Source organism: Leptonychotes weddellii, chromosome 10 (genome assembly GCF_054177405.1).
Source record: "Leptonychotes weddellii isolate Sample4059 chromosome 10, ASM5417740v2, whole genome shotgun sequence".
Taxonomy (NCBI): Eukaryota; Metazoa; Chordata; class Mammalia; order Carnivora; family Phocidae; genus Leptonychotes; species Leptonychotes weddellii.
This window is the reverse complement of record NC_138378.1, coordinates 83,614,161-83,635,688: the sequence shown is the minus strand read 5'-3', so window position 1 is coordinate 83,635,688 and position 21,528 is coordinate 83,614,161. Positions and strand designations below refer to the sequence as shown.

General features: G+C 36.4%; 1 protein-coding gene across 4 annotated transcripts in view; it reads right to left on the bottom strand.

Moving 5' to 3' along the window:
* CTNNA2 (catenin alpha 2) overlaps positions 1-21,528 on the bottom strand; it is a 234,191-nt gene that overhangs the window by 56,028 nt on the left and 156,635 nt on the right. For all 4 annotated transcript variants that reach the window (XM_081796660.1, XM_081796661.1, XM_081796662.1 and 1 more), the window contains exon 7: positions 14,334-14,515. In XM_081796660.1, the coding sequence (XP_081652786.1) occupies positions 14,334-14,515 (182 nt within the window). The remainder of the gene's footprint in view (positions 1-14,333; positions 14,516-21,528) is intronic.

Sequence of the window (21,528 nt, the reverse complement as noted above, 5' to 3'; positions counted from 1 at the left end):
AAGTGGAATTTAAATAAAAACTTTAAAAAAATAACATAAAAAATAAAATAAAAAATGGGCAAAGGATCTAAATAAAAATCTTTCCACAGGAGACATACAGATGGCCAACAGACACATGAAAAGATACTCAACATCACTCATCATCAAGGAAATGCAAATCAAAACCACAATGAGATATCAGCTTGCGCCTGTCAGAATGACCAAAATCAAAAAGAAATAACAAGTATTGGCAAGAATGTGGGGGGAAAAAGGAACCCTAATCACTGTTGTTCGGAATGCAAACTGGTACAGTTACTGTGGAAAAGAATACGGAGGTCCCTCAATAAATAAATAAATAAATAAATAACCAAAAATACATATGATCCACTAATTCCAGTACTGGGTATTTACCCAAAGACAATGAAAACACTAATTGGAAAAGATACATCCACCCATATGTTTATTGCAGCATTATTTATAATAGCTGAGATACAGAAGCAATGTAACTGTTTATCAATAGATGAATGAAGACGTGGTGTATACGTGCACACACAATGGAATATTATTCACCCATAAAAAATGAGATCTTGCCATTGGTGGCAACACAGATGGACTTAGAGGGTATTATGCTAAGTCAAGTCAGAGAGAGAAAGATAAATACCATATGATTTCACTTATCTGTGTAATCTAACAAAGAAACAAAACAAGCAAGCTGTCTGATACTGGGATGTCTTGGCAGGGTTGGGGTGGGGGGTGACATAAGTGAAGGGGATTAAGGGTTGCAAACTTCCAGTTAAGTCAAGGGGATGTAATATTCAGCATAGGGAACATAGTCAATAATATTGCAATTACTTTGTATAGTGACAAGTAGTAACTACACTTAACATGGTAAGCATTTTGTAACATATATAGTTGTCAAATCACTATGTTGTACACATGAAAGTAATGTTATTACATGTCAACTATAATTAAAAAATTAAAAAATAAACTTTTTTTTTTCAAAAAAGTGTAATACTGGCATAAAGACAGACACACATACCAACAGAACAGAATAGAGAGCCGAGAAGTAAGCCCTCATGCATATGGCAAAATGATTTTTCAACAGGGTTGTCACAAGACCATTTAACAGGAAAAGGACAGTGTTGTCAACAAGTAGTGTTTAGAAAACTTGATATCCATATGCAAAAAAAAAATGATGTGGGACCCTTATCTTATACCATATATAAAAATTAACTCAAAATTGATTAAGACCTTAACATAAGAGCAAACTATAAAAATATTACAAGAAAACAAAGAAACTTCCTGACATTGGATTTGGCAATGATTTCTTATATATGATACCAAGAACACAGGTAACAAAAGAAAAACTGATAAATTTGACTATACCAAAATTTTAAAAACTTTTGTGCATAAAAGGACACAACAGAGTAAAAAGGAAACCCACAGAATCAGGGAAATGATTTACAAATTACATATCTAACAAGGAGTTAATATCTGTAATATATAAAAAAAATCTTACAACTCAACACTAAAAATAAATGAACCTGATTTAAAAAGGAGCAAAGGCCCTGAGTATACATTCCTGTAAAAAAATATACAATGACTAATCAATACATGAAAAGATGTTCAATATCACTAATTATTAGGGAATGCAAATCAAAACCAGTGAGATACCATCTCACACTCATTAAGATGGCTATTATAAAAACAAACAAAGACAGAAAATAAGTGTTGGCAAGAACGCAGAGAAATTAGAACCTTTGTGCACTGTTGATGGGAATGTAAATGGTGCAGTGATTCCTCAAAAAATTAAAATTAAATACCATATTATCCAGCAATTCTACTCCATAGTATATACTCCAAAGAACTAAAAGCAGGGTCTCAAGAAGACATCTGTACACCAATGTTTATAGCATTATTCACAATAGCCAAAAGTTGGAATCGATCCAAGTTTCCAACATGGATGAATGGATAAACAAAATATGATATATACATACAATATGATATTATTTAGTCTTAAAAAGGAATGAAAGTCTGACATAAGCTACAACATGGACAAACCCTGAGAACATTATGCCAAGTGAAATAAGCCAGTCACAAAAAGACAAATGCACGATGTTTCCACTTATCTGAGATACTTAGAGTAGTCAAATTCATACAGACAGGAGAATGGTGGTTGCCAGAGGTAGAGGAGAGAGAGGAATGAGGAGTTAGTGTTCAATGGTACAGTTTCTGTTGGGGAAAATGAAAAATTTCTTGAGATTGATGGTGGTGATGGTTACACAATATAAATGTATTTAACGCCACAGATCTGTACACTTAAAATGGTTAAAATGGTTTTATTATATTTTTATGCAATAAAAAATAAATAGCCATGTGGCTACTGTATTTGACAGCACAGGTCTAAATGAACCACAGCCATCTGAATAATGCAAAGTGGGACAGAAACCACAAACAAATGGCCAACAGAAAAAAAATATGTATCAGGCCTGGAAAAGAGAAGATAATGTTTGAGTCTTCTATCAGTGAAAGGAAATGTTGACAAAGGAACTGGCCCCATTAACTGTATAGCTTCTAGTCTCAAAATGATGGCTTACACTTTTCATGTTTCCCTACCTTAAACCAGATTCACTATTTTAGGCATGTTAAAAGGTGCTTTGAGGGATCTTTTGATCTTAAAGACAGAAACCATAATATTGTTCCACCTGGAACATGTTTTTAGGTTTTTGGGGTTTTTTTTCAAAAGAACATCAAGTCATAGAATTGGCTCTATTATAGAGGCTCACATAACCTCTTCCTCTTCTCTTTTGGTAATAGGTCATTCTTATATAAGGCTCAATATTTGGAAGCTTTCCCAGGAAGTAATCACTCATAAAAAGAAAGTCATGGAAAACTATTACTATATCATTGCTATCTACATTTACCAATGAATTCACATTTATTTCATGGAAAGGTAATAAGTATTAATGGGATGAATCAATGTGTGAGTACATTCTGAATTAATGTACTCAGTACCCAGAATTCTGAAATTGAGTTATTCCAAATTAAAAGGTTTATTTGTTATACCTCTAACTTGTCAATATACTGTGACTCTCCAATAATGATATAAAGTATATAGGAATGTATCTGCAAATGTACTGAATTATAGAAGTTTCTTTTCAGAAACAGAGTTCCATAAAACATGCTTGGAAAATACCACTTTCACCAATGAGTTGATGCAGTATGATGTATGAAAACAATATAGTAGAAAAGTTGAATGAATATGGGGAATAATGATGAGTCAATGGGACTGCAAGACCATGACTTCAACTATTAAAGGAAGTCACATTTACGTTATGGCCTTGAAGTAAAAATACGTACAAAGCTGAGAAATAAGTCTAAGGGTCAATAAAGGCAGGGCTTGAGTTTCAGTCCAAGATCACATTGAGGAAAAACCCTGAACTCACCTCCTCCATGGAGATACCAAATCTATCCCTATTTATAGAGCAGTTCCTCCTAAAGATGAACTGAGGTCTGAGTGAACAGATTCTGCACACTAAAGGATCAAGAGCCCACAGAGAGATCAGCAAGAGAGACGGAGACCCAGTAACAAAGATAACCCCTACCCCAACACTGGGAACTACAGTGGGTAGAAATAGCACTGAGGGACTATGAACAGATTTATCTGCCCTAGGGCACCAAGAAAAAAGCCATGGTTTCAAAGAGCAACTAGCATATAACAGAACCCTGGTTCTGAAATGGTGGGGGAGCTGCTGAAACTCTCTTCAGGTTGGACACACTGACAAACACCATGGTTTATGTCCCCCCTCCACCTTAATAACAGATACAGAGCAGGGTCTAGGCACCATTGCTCGCCTGCCACTTCAGGGATCCCTGAGTCCCCTGGACTACACAAGCCTGGGATGATCTGGGGCATAGTAAAAAAAAACAAAACTATAGTTTAAAAGAACAACTAGAATATAAAAGATTCAGCCCTAGAACTCTGCCAAATGGTGGAGGAGCTGCTGAGATTTTCTGGCTCAGATGGCCTAGTGAGTGCCATGGTTTACCTTTCCCTTCCACTTTCATAGCACGGATGAGAGCAGCGTCTGGGTGCTCTGGCTAGCTTATCACCTCAGAGAACTTTGGGCCCTTAGCTCACACTAGTCCAAGGCGTCTCACCAAGGTGGCCCTAGTGTGGTGCATACTAAGACACCCTTGGTAAGTGTGCACTATTCACCAAAGTGACAGAGGTGCAAAGTACCCTGGAACACTCCAGGCTTGCACTACTTCACCTCCAGATGACTTGCCAGGACACCCCAGACACAGAACACTCTGGGACCTCACAGCTCAAGGCCACTTCAGCTCCAGCTACCCCACCAGGGAACCACCCTACAAAGATCATTCTGGGAACCCCCGGTCCATGCACACCCTATAAGGGCACCCCCTGCACTAAGCACCCTGAGACACCTCAGCTGCATCCACTTTAGTTTCAGTTGTCCTACTTGGATGCCCTCTACACAGATAGCCCCAGGACCTTCCAGGTTCCACCCACTTCAGCTTCAGCTCTTCTGCCAGTATGCCCTCTGTGTAGAGAGTCCTAGGGCCACCAAGCCCACACCTACTTCAACTCTGGCCATTAAACTAGGGCAGCCCCAACATGGAGTTCCCCGAGACCCTCATCTCTCACTAGCCACAGCTCCAGCCCACCAACCAGAGTCATCAGGCACACACAGTGAACACAGGGGAAAACCATACACAAGACCATTCCTTCAAGTTTAGGAAAAGTATTTATTCTGCCAAATTCATAGAAACAAACACAGAGAGTCAAGCAAAATGAGGAGATAGAAGATGCTCCAAATGAAAGAATAAGAAAAAAAAACCTCAGAAAAAGTCTAAATGAAATGGAGATAAACAATATACCTGATAAAGAGTTCAAAGTAATAGCCATAAAGATGCTCACTGGACTGCAGAGAAGAGTGAAGGAACTTAGTGAGAATTTCAAAAAAGAGAAAATATAAAAAAGAACCAGAGTTGAAGAATACAAAAACCAAAATGAAAGATACACTAGAGGGAATCAACAGATCAGAGGATGAAGAAGAATGGATTAGCAACCTGAAAGACAGAGTACTGGAAAGCACCTAAGCTGAACAGCAAAAAATAAATAAAATTTAAATTTAAAAAACTGAAATTATGTTAAGGGATCGCTTAAACAGTATCAAGTGAAGAAACATTTGCATTATAAAAGTCCCACAAGGAGAAGAGAGAGACAAAAAGGGGCAGACCACTTATTTGAAGACATACAACTGAAAATTTATCTAACCTGGAGAAAGAAACAGACATCCAGGTTCAGGAAGCACAGAGAGTTTCAAACAAGATAAACCCAAGGTGGCCCACACCATGGCACATAGTAATTAAAACACTGAAGAGTAAAGATAAAGATAAAATTTTAAAAGCAGCAAGAGAGAAGAAACTAGTAACATACAAGAGAAACCCCCTAAGACTATCAGATGATTTTCAGCAGAAACTTTGCAGGCCAGAAGGCAGTGTCATGATATATTCAAAGTGCTGAAAGGAAAAAAACCTACAACCAAGAATACTCTAACAGGCAAGGTTATTATTCAGAATTGAAGGAGAGATAAAAAGTTTCCCACACAAAAGTTAAAAGAACTCATCACCACTAAACCAACTTTACAAGAAATGTTAAAGAAACTTCTTTAAATGGAAAAGAAAAAAGTCATAATTGGAAGAAAATTATGAAAAAAAAATCATGAGCAAATGCAAACATACAGTAGAGATAGTAGGTCAATCACTTATAAGCTAGTGTGAAGGTTAAAAGACAAAAGTAGTAAAATCAATTGCATGTTAAAAGTTACTTAAGGGCATGTCAAGCACAAGAAAAAAAATCTGGAAAGACCACGAACATATGGAGGTTAAATAACATGCTACTAAACAATGAATGGGCCAACCAGGAACTAAAAGAAATAAAAAATAGTACATGGAAACAACTGAAAATGAAAACACAATGGTCCAAAACCTCTGGAATGCAGCAAAAGCAGTTTTAAGAGGGAAGTTTATAGCAGTACAGGCCAACCTCAAGAAACAAGAAAAATCTCAAATAAACAACTTAACCTTATACCTAAAGGAGCTAGAAATAGAACAAACAAAACCTAAAACCAGCAGAAGGAAGCAAATAATAAAGATTAGAGCAGGAAAAAAAAAATGATACAGAAACTAAAACAATAGAACAGATCAATGAAACCAAGAGCTGGTTCTTTGAAAAAAAATCAGTAAAATTGATCTCTAGCCAGACTTATCAAGAAAAAAAGAGAAAGGACTCAAAAAAATAAAATCACAAATGAGAGAGGACAAATAACAACCAACACCACAGAAACACAATTATAAGAGAATACTATGAAATATTATATGCCAACAAATTGGACAACCTACAAGAAATGGATAAATTCATAGAAACATATAAACTACTAAAACCGAAACAGGAAGAAATAGAAAATTTGAACAAACTGATAACCAGTGAAGATATTGAATCAATGATCAAAACATTCCCCAAAAAACAAAAGTCCAGGACCAGATGGCTTCCCAGGCAAATTCTACAGAACATTCAAAGAAGAGTTAATACCTCTTCTTCTCAAACTGTACCAAAAAATAGAACAGGAAGGAAAACCTCCAAATTCATTCTATGAGGCCAGCATTACCATGATACAAAGACCAGATAAAACCACCACTAAAAAAGAAAACCACAGGCCAATATCCCTGATGAACATAGACATAAAAATCCTGAACATAATACTAGTGAACTGAATCCAACAATACATTAAAAAAAAAATCATTCACCACAGTCAAGTGGATTTATTCCTGAGTTGCAAGGATGGATCAATATCCGTAAGTTAATCAGTGTGATACATCACATCAATAAGAGAAAGAATAAGAACCATATGATTATTTCAATAGGTGCAGAAAAAGTATTTGACAAAGTACAGTATCCATTCATGAAAAAACCATCAACAAAGTAGGTTTAGAGGGAATATACCTCAACATAATAAAGGCTATTATGAAAATGCCACAGCTACCATCATCCTCAATGGGGAAAAACTAAGAGTCTCCTCCCTAAGGTCAGAACAAGACAAGGATGTCCACTCTTACCACTTTTATTCAATAAAATACTGGAAATCCTAGCCACAGCAATCTGACAATAAAAAGAAATAAAAGGCATTCAAAACAGCAAGGAAGAAGTAAAATTTTCACTATTTTCAGAGAACATGATACTCTATATAGAAAACCCAAAAGAATCCACCAGAAAACTACTAGAACTGATAAATGAATTCAATAAGGTCACAGGATACATCAACATAGAGAAAACTGTTACATTTCTATACACTGATAATGAAGCAATAGAAAGTGAAATTAAGAGAACAATTCCATTTACAACTGCATCAAAAAATAAGAAGATACCTAAGAATAAACCTAACCAAAGAGGTGAAAGTTCTGCACTCTGAAAACTATAAAACATTGATAAAAGAAATTGAAGACAACAAAAAGAATGGAAAGACATTCCAGGCTCATGGGTTGGAAGAACAAATATTGTCAAAATGTCTATACTACCCAAAGCAATCTATACATCTAATGCAATCCCTATCAAAATACCACCAGCATTTTTCACAGAGCTAGAACCAACAATCTTAAATTTTGTTTGGAACCACAAAAGACTCCAAATAGCCAAAGCAACCTTGAAAAAGAAAGGCAATGCTGGAGGTATCACAGTTCTGGACTTCAAGTTATAAGACTATAGTAATCAAAACAGTATGGTACTGGTACAAAATAGACACATAAATCAATGGAACAGAATAGAAAACCCAGAAATAAACCCACAATTATATGGTCAATTAAGCTTTGACAAAACAGGAAAGTATATACAATGGGAAAAAGACAGTCTCTTCAACAAATGGTGTTGGGAAAACTGGACAGCCACAGGCAAAATAATGAAACTGGACCGCTTTCTTACACCATACACAAAAATTAATTCAAAATGGATTAAAGACTAAATGTGAGACAGGAAGCCATCAAAATCCTGGAAGAGAACACAAGCAGTAACTTCTCTGATATTGGCCTGAGCAACTTTTTTCTAGATAGGACCCCTGAGGCAAGGGAAACAAAAGCAAAAATAAATTATTGGGACTTCACCAAAATAAAAAGTTTCTGCACAGCAAAGGAAACCAATAACAAAACTAAAAGGAAACCCACAGAATGGGAGAACATATTTGCAAATGATATATCTGACAAACAGTATCCAAAATATATTAAGAACTTATCAAACTCAACACCCAAGAAAAAATTAATCCAATTTTAAAAATGGGCAGAAGACATGAACAGACATTTCTCCAAAGAAGACATACAGATAGCCGGCAGACACATGAAAAGATGGGTTTTTTTTGTTGTTTTTGTTTTTTTAAAAGATTTTATTTATCCATTTATGAGAGACAGAGAGAGAGAGAGGCAGAGGGAGAAGCAGGCTCCCAAGAAGCAGGGAGCCCCATGCAGGACTCGATCCCAAGACCCTGGGATCATGACCTGAGCCGAAGGCAGATGCTTAACCATCTGAGCCACACAGGTGCCCCACATGAAAAGATGCTTATCAGTCTTCATCAAAGAAATGCAAATCAAAACTACAATGAGATAACACCTCACACCTGTCACAATGGCTAAAATCAACAAAACAAACAACAGGTGTTAGTAAGGATGTAGAGAAAGGGGAACTCTTGCACTTTTGGTGGAAATGCAAACTGGTGCAGTACTGTGCAAGACAGTATGGAGGTTCCTCAAAAAGTTAAAAATAGAACTACCGTATAATGCAGCAATGTAGTACTGGGTATTTACCCAAAGAATAGAAAAACACTAATCAAAAGTGATACATGCACCCCTATGTTTATGCAAGAAACAAATGAGCAAAGGCAAAAGAGAGAGAGAGAAAGAGAAACCAAGAATTAGACTCTTAACTATAAAGAACAAACTGACGGTTACCAGACCTCTCTGGTGAGTGGGGGATAGGTTAAATCAGTGATGGGGATTGAGGAGTACACTTGTGATGAGCACCAGGTGATGTACAGAATTGTTGCATCAGTATACTAATGCATCAGTAAACTAATGTAACACTGTATGTTAACTAAGTGGAATTAAAATAAAATAAAATCTTAAAGAAAATTAGTCAAGGGGACTTCCAAAATAAAGAAAATGTAAAATATAACATACACACAAAATGTGGAGAGGGGAATAAAAATGAAGGTGTTCAGAAAGTGTTTGAACTTAAGTAACCATCAACTTAATATGGGCTGCTGTATACTCAGGATGTTATATATGAATCTCATGGTAACCACACATCAAAACCTAGACTAGATACACAAAAAATAAAGAGAAAGAAAACCAGTCATAACACTACAGAAAGTCACCAATCACAAGAAAGAGAACAAGAAGAAAGGAACAGAGAACTATAAAAACAACCAGAAAACAATGAACAAAATAGGAAAAAGTACATACCAATCAATAATTACTTTAAATGTAAATGGTCTACATGTTCCAATAAATGAAAACACAACAGTTCAAAGTGTTTCTAATTCAGCTAAACCAATTTTAAGAGGTAAGTTTTTAGCACTACAGGCCTGTCTCAAGAAATGAGAAAAACCTCAAACAATCTAACCTAAAGGAAGTAGACAAAGAAGAACAAACAAAGCTCACAATTAGTAGAAGAAAGGAAGTAATAAAGATCAGAGAAGAAATAAATGAAAAAGAAACTAAAAATAATAGAAAAACATCAATGAAACCAAGACCTGCTTCTTCAAAAGATAAACAAAATCAGTAAGCCTTTGGCCAGACTGGAGGGAAAAAGAGAGAGGACCCAAATGAATAAAATCAGAAATGAAGAAGGAGAAGTAACAACTGACACCACAGAAATACAAATGATTGTAAGAGCGTACTACAAAAAAATTATATGTCAACAAATTGGATAACACAAAAGAAAGAGATAAATTCCTAGAAAACATACACTCTTCCAAAATTGAATCAGGAAGATACAGAAAATCTGAATGGTAATGAAATTGGATTTGTAATTAAGAAAAAACCTCACAACAAACAAAAGTCCAGGACCAGATTCACAGGTGAATTCTGTCAAACATTTAAAGAAGAATCAATACTTACTCTCTGCAAACTATTCCAAAAATGGAAGAGAAAGGAAAACTTCAAATACATTCTGCAAGGCCATCATTACCCTGATACCAAAACCAGATGAAGATAGCTATCTGCAAAAGCAATGAAACTGGACCACTTTCTAATACCACACACAAAAATAAACTCAAAATGGATTCTAAATGCGAGACCTGAATCCACAAAACTCCAAGAAGAAAACATAGTAATTTCTCTGATACTGGCCTTTGCAACATTTTTCTAGATATGTCTCCTCAGGCAAGGGAAATAAATGCAAACATAAACTATTGAGACTACACTAAAAAAAAAAAAAATATCCTTTGCACAGTGTGAAGGAAACCATCAACAAAACAAAAAGACAGTCTACTGAATAGGAGTAGGTATTTGCAGATGATATATCCAAAAAGGAGTTAATATCCAAAATATATAAAGAACTTATACAATTCAACACTAAAACAAACAATCCAATCCAAAAATGGGCAGAAGACCTAAATAGACATTTTTAAAAGAAGACATACAAATAGCCAAGAGACACATGAATAGATGCCCCATATTACTAATCATCAGAATAACGGAAACCAAAACCACGAGATATAACCTTATAACTTATTAGAATGGTTTGAATCAAAAAGACTAGAAATAACTAGTGTTGGTTTGGATGTGCACTGTCGGTGGGAATGTAAATTGGTGCAGCCACTACAGAAAACAGTATGGAGGTTTCTAAAAAAAATTAAAAATAGAAATACCCTATAGTCCTGTAATTTTCCTACTGGGTATTTACTCAAAGAAAATGAAAACACTAATTCAAAAAGATATATGCACCCATATGTTTATTGCAACATTATATATAATAGCCAAGATATGGAAGCAACCCAAGTGTCCATCAATAGATGAATGAATAATGAGTTCTCTCTCTCTCTCTCTCTCTCACACACACACACAAATCAGAGATAGATCCATAAATACAGAGAATAAAGTGATGGTTGCCAGAGAGGAGAGGGGATGGGGGTACTGGTAAAGTGGATGAAGAGGAGAGGGAGATACAGGCTTCCAGTTTTGGAATAAATAAACCATGGAGGTGAAAGGCACAGTACAGGGAATACAGTCAGTTGTACAGGTAGCTACACTTGTGAGCATAACATAATATACAAAATTGTCAAAGCATCATGTTGTACACTTGAAACTAATGTAGTATCATGTGTCAACTGTATTTCAATAAAAAATTTTTAAAAAGGTAGGCATTGTATAGCAAACTCAGTACTTTTATTTTTTTCTATGAACAGAACTAATTGAGGGTGTTGGTGTAAAGGGAGGCAGACGGTTGCCCTTTAATGGCCAGATGTGACTTGGAATGGAAAGAAAAGTGTCAAGAACTGGAACTGAAAGACCGCTCAAATGACACCTAGGCTGAGGTACTGAGTGTCTATTCTAAAGCAGAAATGAAGTTTGGGAAGAGTGGGGTGATTACATGTTTTTTGAGCCTAGTGCTCAGCATTTTACAGTTGACTGTAACCTGAAAGTCACTTTTCTTAGCCTAAATCCTTCTCCTTACAGATCAGAACTTACAGTTGATCTCAAAAGACAAGCTTTGTTCCTTGCTATACAATTAAACTTGGGTTTCTTTTCTGAGCTTCTGCCATCTGCACACCTTATGTTATTGGGACAGAAGACTGGTACATGCTATTTCTTACTGAGAATAACATCAGAAATATGGATTCACCCTCTGCAGGACAGTGCTTCTGCCATTGCCCATGAGATAGAAGTCAAGAACTCAACAGGAAAGAGACATGAGGCATAATTAGTTTTATTCTCCATGAGGAAGTTATTTCACAAATAATGAGGCAGAACCTCTCCAATTTTAATAATAATGGAGTGTAGTTCACTGAAATTACTGAATCAAATTAATGAGTTAGCTACTGATAAGAATAAAACAACAAGATAATAAATGCAAGGGTATTTTTTTGCCCCCAGATGCCATTTAAACATATGATTTGAGAAGAGTCAAGTTTCGATTCCTAACCAGCTATCGCCTTTCCTTTAAATAGAGAATATAGGACATAGGGCTCTTTGGAGGTATACAGCTGAAATTATTCCTCCTTGAAGCAGAAAATGCAAGGGCAATAATAATAATACTGCATATGGTTAAGTGTAGAGAACTCAGGTGACAGTCCACCAAAAAAAAAGCTCAAGTCAGCTTCCTCTTTGCCAAGGAAGAGGCTCTGCAGATGGAGGCAGCAGCAAAAGCTCAGCCTCCTGTGTTCTATTTCCAATGCACGCCCTCTTCTGTTTCTCTCATCATTAATTTCTGTGCTCCTCCCTTTGCCCTCACAAAGAAGCACAAAACTACTCATCAGGCAGTGGGAAAAATGATAACCAGTAGCATTCTAGACATTTCATTACTCAAATCAGCATAAAGTGATTATATGAAATCCCTAGGAAATTGAAGTCGCCTTCTTTTCACTTTTAAAACTGTACTTTGACTAATAGAAAGTCCATCTTATTTAACGTCATCTAACAAGCCCCCCCCCCCCAAATCTCTTTCTCTTCTTTGACCACAGTTTATAATCTGGAGTGTTATAAAGCGTTCTTCTGATCTAAACTAGCAACTTGACTAGATTCATTATTCACTTTAAACTAATGAGATTATTTGTTCAAGTGATGTTATTAATGGATTGCATAATATCCATCAGATAAAATACTAATACAATCTTGAAAACAAGCGAATTAAGTCATCATAGGCCTAGAAAAGCAATGACTGAGGCTGCCAGGATAGTCTGATTCATAGTAAATTCAGACCGAAATAATGTCTCAGACTGTTTTCTCCTATTATTATTTTTCGTGCGTGAAATAAATCTGTGAAGCCAACAAAGACTAACCAAATGTACGAATTTGAACTTCTAATGAATACAATGACATTTAAAAGTCTCAAAGGCCACCCTCATAACACTAAAGTAATTCCACCGAAGTCAAAAACAATTTAAAAATATTTAGAGAAAGGGCCCAGCAATGTCATTAGTATATATTGGCTAGAGGCAAAGGGTAAGGGGGATGAAGCAGAGATATTCTATATTTTATTATAGCCTAAAATCAATTGTAGCCTTCTCTTATTAGAAGCATTCAATACTCATTAAAAATATTGTCACCCATAAGGTGATGTTTTGACACTGCCATATATCTTACATAGTTTTATTAACCAATATCATGTTTAATCATTAAAACATTTCTGCTCATGTGTATTTGTGTTTCCCGGGGGGGGGGGGGAAATTACAGTAAAGTGATAGCTTATATTTGTATAGCAACATAATTTATAACTGCATTACCTCTTTGGATTTTAAAACTCAACTGTGAAGTTGATGAGAAAAGCATTATTTCCCCATTTTGCAAAATAAACAAAGACAGTAAGAGGCTGGTACAAAATCACCTGGTATTCAGCTTCAAAATCCAGGCATTTTTTTTTCATTGAGCTTTGCTCTCCCTTGATTTGCCCTTTGTGTAGTAGGAAGGGCAGAAATGTCACCTCCCTTTAGAGAGGAGATTAAAATTAAAACAGCAATAACCCCTGGTGAAGAAAATGCTCCTGACAAAATTCTGACTGGTCTCTTGATTTATTAAAAGCAGTGCTTAGAACAAAAGGGAATAAAAGTTATACAATTTTTAATTTCCCTGTCAAAACTATGGAATCAGATTGTTGAACCTGATTCTTTATATGCAAAGGTAAAACATGAGCTGAAATTAATGCTAGGTCATGACCTAGCATTCAGACTATTACATGTACAGATGCACACACACATATGTATCGATACACTTTTTTTCCAAAGGGATATGAACAAATCATTCACCTCATCTTCAAAACAGTATTTAAATACATTGCAAAACAGCACAGAACAAAAATGAGTCACTCAACCCCAAGGGGTTAGATTTTATGACTGACTTTGGATAGATAATTAAAACAATAATAATCACAAAAATGAATCTGTCCTCCTTGACTATCTGCTAAGAATTAGGTCCAGATCATTTTGACTTACACATGTAAATTTTATAATACCACTACCTTGCTTTGATGTAGTATTTTAATTTTTCAGGAGGCTTTCACATGCTAATATACACTGTTACACTTCTGGGCTTAATGAGAAAATGATCTTCCTGTCTCTGGGCCTCACCTTGTGAAGTCTGTCATTTCCATCATGATCATACACATCTGCTTGGCCAGCACAATTATATCATTGCCGCTGTCATCCCATTTGGCCACTTCGGCATCCAGCTTGCTTTTCTCTTGGTGGAATATCTCCACCTGCTCAGCTATTTTTGCCTTCTCCTCCTGCGGTAGTTGCGCCATGATGGCCTGTGTGGGTTACAGAAACAGTGTGACTAATGGTGACAAAGTAAATACAGACAGTAGGTTGACTCTGCCTCAAGCTAATGGCAAAGCCAGACCCTGACCAGGTTTACAGGCTGCCCCACCATTCCAGAAAGGATGTTTTCTCCATTCCTAGGAAGGCAAAAGCGCAGACTGGTAAGGTCCCCCAAATCCCATCCCTATTCTTATACACAGAAAATATAGAGATCCAAAAGGTAGGTGCACACTGACAGTAAGAGAACTTCTGTGTCTCTCTGATGACATATGTTTGTTCAAAAGAATCTATTCTTGACAATTTTTATATTTGGTCTCAGGAAACTTTTACCAGATGAAAGAATGCACCTCTTTCAACACTGAAATCTGTTCAGAGAAGGAAAAAAAAAAGAAAAAGAAAAAGAAAAAGAAAAGGCTTTCTGTCGCTAGGAAGGACAGGAATTTTAAACAATATCTGAGCATCCAAGTTGGGGGTGGGGTGGGGAGACTTGCCATGAGCGTTAATGAAGGAATCCACGGTGAGATACCTAACAATCCCCTAGCCCAGGGTATTTCAGGGATGGCATACCTAGACCCAGCCCTCTTCCACCTCCTCTGTGCAAATCCTGAGGTAACCATGGCTAACCACAGAGCCTAGAAGTATGTAGAAGAAGTTGTGATGGGATAAAATACAGGTTTAGGAAGCAAAGGTCGATTTTCAATAGTTGCTCGGGATGGGAATGTAGAAAAGCAAGAACTGATTCTCGTCATTCATGGATTCTTTATTTACAAGTTTGCCTATTCTCTAAAATTTATTGGCAACCCTAAAATCAAGACTTCTGATACTTTTGGTCATTCACAGACAAGCACAGAGTTGCAAAAAAAATGAGTCACCTAACAGGCCTGTTTCCAGATGTGGCTGAACAACAAATTTTCTGTCTTCTTGTTTCAGCACTAAACAAGTGTCCTTTCTGTCGCCTATTTAGTGCCACATTTTCCACGTCTTTGTGCTCTTTGTTGGTAATTTTGCTATTTAAAATGGCCCCCATGCATAGTGCTCAAGTGCTGCCTAGTGCCCCTAAGAACAGAGAGGCTGTGATGTGCCTTACGGAGAAATATACGTGCGTTAGATAAGCTTCATGCAGGCAGGGGCTATAGTGCCCTTGGCCATGAGTTCAATGATAATGAATCAAAACTATAAAATAAAGTATCTGAGAAGAAACATTCATTAAACATTATTTATTGATTGGTTGAAACAAAATGTTGAGACTAGCAGCTCTCAGGAACCTAACGCTCTATTTCCTCTAGAAGCAATGACTCTATAGTTGCTAATTAAGTGTTCATGGTGACTTTACAGAATATAAGTATCACAAATGAAGACAATCAACCATATCTGTTAAACACCATGTATATAGCAAGCCCTGAATGCAATGTTTGGCATCACCTCATTGCATCTTCTTAGAACCATGTGCAACCTGATTCAGAGAAAGGACATGTGGGTAAGTATGACAGCACTAGTAGCCCTATGGTTCTGGGATATGTGTATTCACCAATGAGAGCATGATTTGGGGAACTTACAGCTTTTGCAAAGGACAAGTAAAATAACACATACAAGAAAACTCTGCTTCCTTAATTATAAAGCTCCTCCCAATGTAAGTGAATCGTTGGAAGGAAAGGTAGTTGATTTCTTTCTCTTTTTTTTACTTGGTTTTATTTAAATTCAAGTTAGTTAACATATAGTGCGTTATTAGTTTCGGGGTAGAATTTAGTGATTCATCAGTTGCATAGAACACCCAGTGCTCATTACATCAAGTGCACTCTTTAATGCCCATCACCCAATTACCCCATCCCCTTACCCAGGGTAGTTGATTTCTAATAAAAACATCAATGGACATAAGCTCCAAAAAACTGGGCTCAATGGGCTCTGTCACTGACTTCGGTTAAGACCTACTTGTTACTGGATCATATTCTTAACTTCTTCAGATCTAAGTATAGTAAACAATTACCTCAAAGTGTTATGGTGGACAGCAAATGAAATAATAAATGTGTTTTGTCAAAAAAATGAAAGCATATATGGGATTACTGCTAACATGTTATCATCATGTCTGTATTAGTTTTCCTTTCAGCTACCTCTCTAGCTTATTATCTAGGTGCCATGAAAGACAGGGATGGGCCCAGAGTCTACGGGACTATACATAAACAGAATATTGACAGGATTCCTTGAGTACAGAAATGTATACCAGGTCGTGTGCTAAGAGGCTTATGTTTATTAAAAAACTTAATTTACTTAATCACTCTACAAGATTAATAATAGTGTTATTATTTTATTAATGATGATACTAAGGCCCAGAGAAATTAAATTCTCAATATTACACAACTAATAAGCTGCAGGAATAGGATTCATACCCAGGTCAACTAACACCATGCTTAATTATTGAGCACAACTGGATCACCATGCACAACCATGCAGGTTAGACACTGCACAATGATCCCATCCCAGTGGGGCAAGGGTTGCTGAAATCACAAGCATTGTTCACCAGGCTGAGCAACCTAGAGATGAGGCTTTATCTGCCAGAGTAAGGGGTGTCTTTGATTTGCATGAAGGTGTCCCAGACTATTACCTGCACAGATACATTTTACTAATACACAGCCATGTTTACTAACTTCCATGCATGCATGTGTGTGACTTCATATAACTAGCATGTGAGTCTCTGTGTATGTGTGTGGGTGTGCATGTGTATATACAGAAATTACAATCCATATTTAAAAAGCCAGACTGCTACAAATACTATAGTTAAAATATTTAAAACACTATTTCTGAAAGATATTTTAAAGTACTTTAAAAACTGTATCCAAAAAAGGTGGTTAATATATAACCAAAGAGTTGGTTACAAACTCACATATACAATATTGTACTAATAACAAGACAGCTATTCCAATGCATTTTAGATAGATTTGGATTTGCAGAAGTTAAATATGCTCTTTTCTCCTGAAGCATCCTTGTCTGATGATCTTACACTATCCTACATTAATTTGTCCTCCTCATACAAAGCTGATAATCATGTTTTACTTAGACCTCACAAGTCCTGACCATCATCATTTAAGCCATTCACTAGGTGCTTCTCTGTCGAAGAATCTGTAAAACTACCCGGCAGAACTCCAGCCTCTACATTCAATCCCCAGATGGAAAGCAATGAAACTTTCATTGTCTCAAAAGTTAATTTGTGCATTGAAGGGTGTACACTTATCTTTCAACTGTATCACATGAGTTTCAATTGTATAATTTAGGATTTGAGTATTAACTGCCTTGCTCCACTCTCTAATTCCTATTAATGTTCTACTTCTGACTTCTTTCTGAGCTTCCTTAGGGTAGAGGTTTCAGCATCCTGCAAAGAATAGAAGCTCAATAAATATCTTTTGATTGACTGTGTAACCATTTTTCCACTCACTGCATCAACATAGTTCAAGAGAATTTACCAGAACTGACAAACATTTTCTAACGGCACAATTCTGAAGGGAAAAAAAAAAGGCCCCTTCAAAGCAGATTTGCAAAAGAAGATGTTATTTTGACTCTAGGGGTGCTCGACCCGCATAATGCACTTAATGGTGTGTGACTTGGGTGCAAGTGTCATTACATTTGCTTCTGCTTATGTAGCTATCGATGAGCCAAAGTCTTTTCCTAAATATTCTTAAAATGCTCCTGGCTTTTAAAAATTCATAACTGACCTTTTCTGAAGCTGGAATTAAAAAAAAAAAGGTTATCTATAAACAGATCACAAACTGAGAAATTTGCCAGTTAATCAAATTAAAATTCAACACATGAGTTTTAATTAGGTCTTATTAATATAACTCAGCAGTTTGAAATGTTAACACATTAAAGTCATTCTAGCTAGAAAAAAAAAGAGGCTGACTACATTCACATCAAGTTGAATACAAAATATGTAACATGCAATTTTTCCTTCCCTCAAACTAAGTGAACATGAGAAAAGTGATTTTCATGGCCAAAAGGAAAGGGAACAAATCAGCTTTTCTGTTTCTCTGATGTGATCACCTGGGGCGGTCTGAGAATTTCTGCTGCTTCTATGCACAGGAGTCAAGCACAGCTCTACAGATTGTTGATCTGGCTGATCTGGGGCCCGAAATTGTGGCATCAGAGACTTGAATCCACAGAATTTCCTGTGCCTCCACCCAGGCTCCCAGCCTTTCCTCTGAACAGCCAGCCATTTTTTTTTTTTTTTTGGTGATTGAAGTTATAAACTCTACTTACTAAATGAAAGTATAAATCACTGAAACAAGCCAATAATCACTCGGCCCAGAATCTTTTCTTCAACCTAAATCTCAGGAGCTTTTGATATGATTATTTTTCCAATCTCAAAGAGAGAAATGACATTTGAAGTCTATGGGCTTCCAAACTGACAAGTATTAGTTCCTTAAACTAGAGCAAGACTCTAACATTTAGGCTTCAAGTACAAGAATGTTTATAAATAATGATTAAAAGGGCTAAAACTCACTGTGTCCATTCCTACTCACTTGATTTTAAAGCGGAATAATAAATATAAGCAGTTAAAGAGTGGGTCCTTTGACTTTTACCAGTCTCAGACGATGAAGTAAATAGGAAAATTGAAGTAATTGTCCCATTTAGTCAAGTAAAAACTTCCATGATTTCCTAAATTGTCCATGCTTTTTTAAGTTCAATTATTTGACCAGCCTTGTAATGAAGAACTACCTTATGCTATAAGCATCATCATCATCTTCTTTGTCAACTTGAGAGCATGTGACACATCTTGTGATACATTTTACCATGCAGTTCTCTTAATGACATCATGAGGTAGAATGCTGTGCATGCACACACACACACACACACACACACATACATGGATAAGACATGGAGAGGTTAAGAAAGTTGCCCAAAGTTACACAGCTTGGCCAAGCCCATATTTAAAATAAGGTCTGTGTGCCTCCAAATAATATATTCCATCACCAAGGTTAAGCGTCCAAGAGTTGTTGCTGACCAATTTTAACCACATCAACCTGTGAGGAAACAGTTTATAAGATGTCGTGTCTAGGATCATAAGGTCTGATTACTTCTACATTTGATCGGATCAGAGTATGATCATTCTCTGCCTCTCCCTTGCTCATAAAACGCTGTAGAGAAGCAGCACATAGGGAAACATAAAGGAAATAAACACTCTAATTTCAGAGTTTGGGAGAAAAGTTGGAGTGGATACTAAAAGCTTTTCTCCTACCTTAACCTCGTTTTAGATTAATTTACCCTTTTCAGAGAGGAAGAATTTATCTGAATGAGAACACAAAGTGAAGTCCATGAACATCGGGGAATGACTGGGTGCTGCAAAGAGCAACGACTTCTGTCAAAGACAACTTTTGCCTCCTGCTACCGTACTTCTCTGGTCAAAAGTTCGACCATCTGTCATCTCAGCAATTCAATGCACCCTCTTATTTCCAACTTAAAGCCATAATTCTAGGTCTCTGATTTGTCATCATATAATTACAGGCTAAAATAGGCTGACTCAATAACTAATGCTGTCTGCTGCAAGTTAATCACACAGACCACCTGATGGATCTCAAAGACAAATCAGCAAGTGCTGGATTATAGGGGTACTTTGTTCTTACCATCCTGGACCATGTTCATAATTCACGCTGAAAAACCTTTCAAACAAGACTATTGTCTTTTCACCAATTGGGTGAAAAAAATAATAAATGATACAGACAGGGGCTATCTGACTTTTGTTTCCACTTAATTGACTTGATATCTATCATAAGATGCATGAAACAGAAGTACAATGGGACTGCATTCTTCCTGGTAAGAAGTGGGACTAATCATGCCATTTTGACAAGATGGTGATTATAAAGTACGATAAAGGTAGTATAATATGCCTTGGTCTTTGAGAAAACAAGTCAATGGATACTGGACTGTTTCAATACCAAGTTGCAGTCAATCAAATTTGACTTTGAATTGATTAATGTTTGGATGAATTACTCAAATTTGCCCTTTATCATTGTTATAAAAATGCTGGTTTTACCTAATTTTGAAGATGAATTGACTTGATGGATGAATTGAGTGTTATGCCAACACAGGCTCAAAAGCCTTTCAGCTTAACGAATTTCTTAGTTTTCAACACTGGTGGGGGGAGTCGGGGGGGGGGAGCTTACAGTCTACAAAAGATTTTCTAGGTAGGGTGTCTCATATTCTTTTGTGTACTTTTCTACTGTCACCAATCTGTGATCCAAAATAATTTCTCTTCCAAGGGATGGCAATTTTTAGTCACCCTTTATTGAGTATTTAATGTATGTCAGGTATTGTGTTCATTATTTTACAAATATTAAGTAATTAAACCTCAAAAGAATCCTATCAAGTAAGTCTATTATTCACATTTTACAGATAATAGGACTGAAGCTCAGAGAAATTAAGCAACATGTAATGGAGCATAGCATGGTCCTCACTCCACTCTTTACAATTCAAAACCAAGTCTGTCTAAAATCAAAGCTGGTGCATCTTTAATATTCTGGCTTTTACCATCACATTTCCCCTATCAATGTCCATCTATATCTTGTGAATCATTTCATTGTTGCATGAAACTATCAGGACATAAAGCACGAAAGAAAAATTGGGTTTTAAGTACAAAGATTTTCTTGACTCAACATAAGGCTTAGTCTTCTTTGAGTCCTCTTTATTTTAACCCTGACTGGGTATTCCTACTCTTCTTTCACAATTCCTAAACCAATGTAAGCTTTCTGGGGTTTCCTAGCCACTATTCTAAATTACCACCTCTGTCTCAAACTCATGCGTCCTCTCCCTTATTTTTTCTTAAGTAAAACTTAACAGAGAATTAGAATGTAATTCTAATTAGAATATAATAAGAACACAATCTATAATGGGACTGTTTTTACCACATAAAAACTGAACCTTTAAAGGGAGGAGAATCTCACCTCCTTTTGTAATCCCCAGGGATTTAATCTCCTGATTACCTGCATCTACCCTCAAGGAGATACGATTAATAGAATTG